This window comes from Tripterygium wilfordii, chromosome 21 (genome assembly GCF_013401445.1).
Source record: "Tripterygium wilfordii isolate XIE 37 chromosome 21, ASM1340144v1, whole genome shotgun sequence".
In the NCBI taxonomy this organism is placed as follows: Eukaryota; Viridiplantae; Streptophyta; class Magnoliopsida; order Celastrales; family Celastraceae; genus Tripterygium; species Tripterygium wilfordii.
The window spans coordinates 1,100,029-1,107,310 of record NC_052252.1 but is presented as its reverse complement, the minus strand read 5'-3'; the positions used below and the strand labels follow the sequence as shown (position 1 = coordinate 1,107,310).

Genomic DNA, 7,282 nt, shown 5'->3' with positions numbered 1-7,282 from the left:
AAAAATAAAAAGAAAGAAAGAAAAACGAGAAGGTATGGGTGTGTGGGAAGATCCCAATCTTTGTAACCTAGTACTCTAGCACTAGTGCTCTTCTTTGGTTATTGGGTTTTTGAGGAAAACCATGATGATGCATATGAGGTTTCATTTTCAAGGTTTAAACCATAGATAACGAGTCTTGCGAGACACAATCTAGCTAGCTAACTAACTAATAGAGTGGGTGTATCACCCGACTCGAGTGGGCGTGGTTACAATTCTCTACAGTGTCAGGTTTAATGGTGTTGGGTGAGCTATCGAATGGTGAAGGGGCTACGTCTTTTGTCATACATCATTCAGGGGAATATGTGAAATATAAAATATAATAGATCAAACTTTCAAACTGCTAATAGACGTTTTTCCTAGGTTGCACAGGGACGTGGGGTCTTATGGGGGAGTTTGTAGCACCCGACTCGAGTGGACGAGACCAAAAGCGTCTGCAGTGTCAAAGATTGGCAGTGCTAGGCTAGCTACCGTGTGACGAATGAGCTAAGTCTCTTGTCCCACATCTCCAAAGAAATATGTAAAATACATAATATAATAGGTCACTCTCTCAAATTAGTAACAAACGTTTTTCCTAAGCTTAAACTAACATAGGTTGGTGTATATATATATATATTACATGAAATATTATATGTGCTATGTATATAAAAGATTGAGAAGATTAGTTGTATACCCAACATAGTTGTTTTTCAAGAAAAAAGAAACAAACTTTTAAAATGAATTGTATCTACATTAATATCTTAGGCAAGCTTAATTAATTACATATTGCACAAAACAATTGGCATGTCAATGTCATATTGATAGCAATCAAAACAAGTCAAAAAAAGGATTCATAATCACGTGAAGTTGAAACCGTAATAGGGCCATATATATACATATAACTATGTAAGTATCAAAAGTCAAAGGAATTGGACAAATGAGAACATCAATTCATCAAATCTTAGAGATATAACCCCTTCATGGGTCCATTTCTTTTTTGCATGGTTTGTGGTTGGACTGACATCTTTCAATAACCATCCAAAAAAAACAAAAACAAAATAATTAATTTTGGTGCCAAACGTATGGATATCACTCTCTTGCACCAAAAATTCTATCAATAACTAATATTGCTTTGTGCATGCAATCATGAAATTAAATTTTATCCAAATTTTGTGGTGCATGACATTACACGTACATTTTATATCCCCCTCATTCACAAAGGAACAATATTTGATCATTGAAAAAAAAATTCTATCAAGAACTAATATTGCTTTGCTCCTGCATTATTGTTAATAGAGAAAACCCATGTCAATTGGTGGCCAAATCAAGCTTTCTTGTCATCATAAAAGAGAGAGGGAAAAAAAACCAAAAGTGAATGCCAATTATCAAATATCATCTTAATTTTATGTTTTAATATTCTCAAATTTGTAAAGATAAAATCCAATTAGAGCCTTTGAAATTTGATTTATTATTTTAAAAATACCTTCTCATAAATAGATAATTTAACCCCAACGGGTAATAGCCTGATTGGTGAATCTCCCTGGGATCAAATCATATGGACTCGAGAGATACTAAGTTAAATTCCCAATTGGAGTAATACATTTTAAAATGTCTCACATCTTATAAAGGTATTGTCCGTTTTAGATGTGCTAGATCTACATAATTTTTTTTCCTTAAAAGGGGACCTCTATAATTGAGAGGTATTGAATATTAGTTTATAAAACATTTTGTTTTTCCTCAATTTTTCGAGGTGTTCAATATTAATTTATAAATATTTTGTTTCCCTTAATTTTCCGATCTGAAATATTTTATCTTTTAACAAGTTTGGTTGGGTCATGAAAATCATTTTAACAATCATTTTTTCATCACGTACAATCATTAGGCGACATGAATTATATTTTTCTCCCTGCTTATAATTTCATGTTTGGTTGGTCATTCGAGTGATTCCATTAGTTGCACCCCACTTGGTCCATGAAGAGTCACAATATGTATCCTCATCCTTGTACAATGAGAGTTTACTAATTTAAACAATTTAATTTTAATAATTTAAAAGTCTATTGTGGTTGAATATTATGTTTTGGATACTTCATGGTAGAATTTAACCCATTAGATCTCAGTAGTGTGGTGGTACGCTTCAAGATATTAAGCCATGATTCAATTCCTACTGTGAACAATATCTTTGTATCCATACATTGAGTTTTAGCCCAACATACCCTATCGTTAGGTGAGAAACTTCTGTGCGTATGGGTATGACAACCCGAGTTTAGACCCATATCAAATGTCCAAAGATAAGATTAAGAAAATAATCTATCAAGAAAAATCAATTAGCATAATCGTTATACTCGTAAGAGCAATGGTACTGGTCATTCTGAGTGATTCGATTAGTTGCACCCCACTTAGTCTATCAAGAGTCGCAATATGTATCCTCAAGCTTGTACAATGATTTGTGTTGGTTAATGTTCAATCAAATCAAAACCCTATGTGTGTTTATATATATATATATATATATATATATATATATATATATAATTCTTCGTTTGGAAAATATATCATGTATTTGTTAGCAATTTAGCATTAATCTTTCATCATGAAAAAAAATTCATTATATTATTACTTTGGAGGAGTTATTTTAATTAGGTAATTAACATGATGAAACTATTTTTTTCAAAATACCGTACAAAAATATGTTTGCAAGTTGCAGCTGTAATCGAACTTTAAGCAAATATATGCCTAACTCAGCCGATTGCCAATCGAGCCACCTCTCGTTGATATGATGAAACTATTTGAGGTAGATGCTTCAATTTGAATTAATCAATTAAAAAAAAACCCACCTCGGATACCTCTCCACTCTAAATAATTTAACATCTTCCTCTCATTTTGTATTTAAATACTGAATATACTCTAAATCCTCTCTAATTTGACATTAATTAGATATTTCTTTCAATTAAAAATAAAATTATTGGTATAATAATCTCATGCTCACGCCATTTGTATAAAATTATCTAATCTATCTACATCAACATATATTCAGGGTTCATATGATATATATGACTAGCATGGTTTTAAAGTAAGTCAATATATTAAAATTGCAATCAAACTGAGCTGGTATTTGGAGAGAGTAAGAGTAGGATGATCAAACTACATGAAAAATTAATAAAGAGCTAACCAGCAATGCCAAATCAGACATAGCCAAAAGGCCTCCACTACTACTTTGGTACCTAATCATATTTAGGAAATCACCTTTTTTTTTAACCGACAACGATGCCATATAACTTTGTCATTTGGACATCTAATATGGATTTAAAATAGGGTCGTTAGGTCCGCGCGCACAAGAATTTTCCAACTGATGATAAGGTAAGTTGAACCAAAGGTCAACGCATGACCACAAGAGTATTACTATCAATGATTATCGAATTCAGAATCTCTCAAATGCATACGGTTTAGTTTCAGAAAGATTCATCAACTACGCTTGTGACGCAAGTGGCTGTTTAGGAAACCACCTGCCCATTACAGTGTTGTGCTTTTTATGGATGAAATCAAATTAACAATAACAATTAAATTAATATTGCATAAAACTAAATACAAAAAAGAACTCACATACATCAAAACACTTGAATCTAACAAATGTAAACACACCATGTGTCTTGATTCCCAACAGCCTGTTTTAGCTTGAATTTTTCTTCTTTGTTTCAAATTAAAACAAGACACAAAAGGAAAAATGCCATCAATGTACATGCTTTGGCCTGCTTAATATTATTAGATTATAAACTTATTCTCAGATCTTCTGATTGTCATGATCAGTTATGTTGAATAATTAAGCTAATGTGGCTTTAATTTATTTTAATTCTTAATGATGTGTATTTTCATAATTAAGAATTAAAATATATTATTAGATTGTTGAGCATCAAAATATATATATATTTTAACCGTATAGATTCGAAAGGTCTTAAATTTGATTTCCACTGAAAGTTATATTCTTGTGGTCTCGCTCTAGGCTTTGCCCCAACTTATCTTTTCTACAGATGAGAAACTTATGTACGTGCGAGTACTTGTATGGTATTGTTCTCGGTTAAAAAAAAATTGAGTCATGCCATCTATCAAGAAAAATCAATCAGCATAATCATTATATTCAGATCTAAACCTGGGCTTTGGCCATATGACTATCAGATCAACACATGCTCGCTAATTGGGCCGGGTTTTAGAGGGGACAAGAGAATACAACTGGCTTGGGCTGCAATTCCAGAAATGCAGTAACAAATTGTGGATCTTTCATTATTGAAATTCAATCTGTTGGTAGAGATCACTAGTTGGTCTCCTTATCTAAGCCATTGTGTCAAATTGTCAATTGTGGCAGAGGCAAATAGAGCTTTTGCACATTTTCCTGTCCATCTTCTTTCCTTAAAGCAAGGAATGATGGTGGCGGGTCGTGTCAAATCTGGCCGGAGACTCTACTTCTGCAGCCCAAGTTCAGGCATACATTGCGGGTATGCTTGGCATGAACGTTCGCTGGCATTGGTACGTGAAGGTTTGGAAGGGTTTCAATAGAAGATATGCATTTTTCTTTGTACTAGAACGCTTCCGGACACTCCCCCCCAATGTCCACGAACGTCTATTTATAACAGCCCTAAAATTCGTGTCATTACGATTTCGCTCGAGGGACTATGCCTCTTGCTCGAGCGGCAAGCTCTCTGGTATCGGGTGTGTCATCAGCGAAAGCAAGCATGTTCGCTCGAGCGACTACGTCCCTCACTCAAGCAACAAGCTCCCTGGTCTCTAGGCGATGCAGCACTGCATGGGTTGTTCGAATGACACACCTCTTGTCGTGATTCCAACACCCCGTTTGAGCCAATTTTCCTACAAAAAGAGTGTAGTTTGAAGGAGTTACACAACCCCTGTGACAGCTTGAGCATCACAGCTTTATCAGAGAAAATTTCAAATTTGTTCATTAGACATGAATATGAGTGCTATAACCATCAAGATAAACTTCCATTTTCAGCATTTTTACAGCAAAAAAGAATGAAATCTCAAAGCAGCAGAATTTGGCAAATAACCCAGTAATGCCTTCTCACAACATTTGTGAACTTACTGAAGAAACCTCCAAGTCCCTGATCTCCTAATTGATCTCCTTAAGCTAAACCATTGTGTCAGTTCCGAATTCTCACCGGTGCTGTCACTGCCATCTACAGTTTCTTTTTCATTGGATTCAACATAGAAAACATTGTACATTTTTGATGCAATACTGATGAGTAGGATGAATACCGCCCCTTCATGAAACACTCTCTCCCTGTGAAAAAATCCATCTTTGGCTGTTTGGCAAATGAGAAATCCTGACGAGAATACGGTCCCTCCGTACTTTGTCTGGCCGGCCTTCCTCACTGAACCCACCAAAAACCATGCCTCAGTGATGAAGAACGCCGCCCTGATTTCAAACATCAAGAAAAAGATTCAATCACCCAAAAATGAAGTCAAGAGAAATCTGAATCCAATTAGTGTGCGTTTGTTAACAGATGCTATTAGGACACTGATTAAGAAATTACCTACCAACAGATGATGAGAAGAAATCTTGCCCAAGGAGTAGGAGATGATGTTTTAGGATTCAAAGGCTTTTCGGCTGAGAAAAACCACAAGCTTGCCTTCATCATAAGTACTTGATTTGCCAATAGAAGAACAAGTGCAGTAATTCTCAAGGGAGTCCATTTGTTTGTGGCATAGATACAGTTAGTATAGTTGGAGTATTCATCACTTCCAATCAAAGCCTAACATGAGAAGTTTTGTTTAATACACAATAAAGTTATATGATATATATATATATATATATCATATATATACATTTAAGGAGGGGAAGAGGAGATCTATACGACTATACATACAATAGTTCTGGACTCTTCTGAAGCAAGAACAAGAGCAAGAGCAGAAGCTGTGACATGAAGAACAATGATTATCATCAGCAGTGTCAAGGCCATCTCTCTCAATCTCTCTCCCTCTGTTCATCATCTCTTTATGGATCTTGGTATCTATACTTCCAGAGGCAGAGTCAATGGTGGTTGGTATATAAAATTGATAAAGAAGTTTTGTGCACATCATTTGAGTGGCTGAGCTGGGTTCTTTTAGCTAGTCAACAATATTAAAAGATATTGGAGACTGATATTTCCAATGAAAGCTGGCTTGCATCTTCTTTCCTTAAAGCAAGAAATGATGAAAGATTAAACAACAGGATATGGATTGGGCTGGCTGGCTGAGCACATAGTGGGTCAAAAGAAAAGACTGTCACATCAGGTCCGGCCCAGCAGAGTCTACTTATGTTGCTCAGGTTCAGCTGACCGGGCCAAAGCCAAGACCGAGCCCAAACCCGTGCGAGGAGAGCAAGGCCGAAGCACACAAAGTGTCAAAGAAATAAGTAAATAACAGTGAAACTATTAGGCATGGGAATTGAAGAAAGAAGCTTTGTTAAGACATGCATTCAAATCATGATCAATTTATATGAATGTTCGGTCTTAACAGCTATGCTGTTCTGCAAGTTCTTGTTCTTTGATTTTCAACTTTGCATATCAATATAGCTATCGCATACTTCTTAATCTTGATATGAATTTTATGCAGAGAAAAGTGTAAGAAACACCGAAACAGAGTAATGTAAGAGAGAAAAATGGGAGTCTATACGTACAGTGCTTCTCCACTGTTCTGCAACAAGAGCAAGAGTGAATGCTGTGACATCAAGAGCCATGACCATCATCAAGATTAATGTCAACGCCATTGCAGTGGCGGCCCTGGGGTGGGGCGACACGGGCGGTCGCCCCGGGCCCCTAAATCCCCATGGCCCCAAATTTTTGAAAATAATATTAATTTTATATTAATCCAAACATAAAAAATCAATTAAAACTAACAATTCTCCACATATTTCACTAAAAAACCAATAAAAGAAAATTTTTTTATTTTAAAATAAATAAAAAAGAAAACAAGGGCCCCTTTTCTCGAGTTCGCCCGAGGCCCCTGTAAACTCAGGTACGCCACTGCGCCATTGCAGCCTCTCTCTCTGTCTATTGAGGGCGTTGACCAAGAAGAGTAAAGATACTGACATTCAAGTAACCAACTAGTTTAAAGTTGCTAATGCATTGTTTTATACATCATTGACAGACAGTTTGGTATGTTTTATAATCAAAAGGTATTAAAGAAATAGAAGACCTGCAATTTTAAAGGGAAGTTGCAGTGCATCTGCATCACATTTGCAGACCATGATTTTCCAAGAATGACCAGCCAAGATGCTTAGGCA

At 35.6% G+C, this 7,282-nt stretch overlaps 1 protein-coding gene across 3 annotated transcripts; it reads right to left on the bottom strand.

Annotated features, from left to right (window-relative positions):
* Positions 1-4,426: 4,426 nt before the first annotated feature.
* On the bottom strand, positions 4,427-6,771 carry LOC119989842. Of its 3 annotated transcripts, none has more exons than XM_038835581.1 (5): positions 6,677-6,771; positions 5,886-6,331; positions 5,557-5,771; positions 5,067-5,434; positions 4,427-4,869 (listed from the first exon to the last, which is right to left on the bottom strand). In XM_038835581.1, exons 2-4 carry the CDS (start codon positions 5,976-5,978, stop codon positions 5,098-5,100), a joined length of 645 nt encoding a protein of 214 aa, XP_038691509.1. In that variant the 5' UTR covers positions 5,979-6,331; positions 6,677-6,771; the 3' UTR covers positions 4,427-4,869; positions 5,067-5,097. The 3 variants fall into 3 exon arrangements, with proteins under 3 accessions (XP_038691509.1, XP_038691511.1, XP_038691508.1); XM_038835583.1 differs by having other exon boundaries at positions 5,886-6,029; positions 6,677-6,762; XM_038835580.1 differs by lacking the exon at positions 6,677-6,771 and having other exon boundaries at positions 5,886-6,406.
* Positions 6,772-7,282: the final 511 nt, after the last annotated feature.

What these genes read in the sequence shown, in the direction of transcription:
- LOC119989842 (XM_038835581.1), bottom strand. Translation starts at nt 5,978, where the DNA reads ATGGCCTTGACACTGCTGATGATAATCATTGTTCTTCATGTCACAGCT. An exon ending in CAGAAGAGTCCAGAACTATT is followed by an intron (nt 5,772 to 5,885) that starts GTATGTATAGTC and finishes TTCTCATGTTAG; the next exon opens with GCTTTGATTGGAAGTGATGA. An exon ending in TTTCTTCTCATCATCTGTTG is followed by an intron (nt 5,435 to 5,556) that starts GTAGGTAATTTC and finishes GTTTGAAATCAG; the next exon opens with GGCGGCGTTCTTCATCACTG.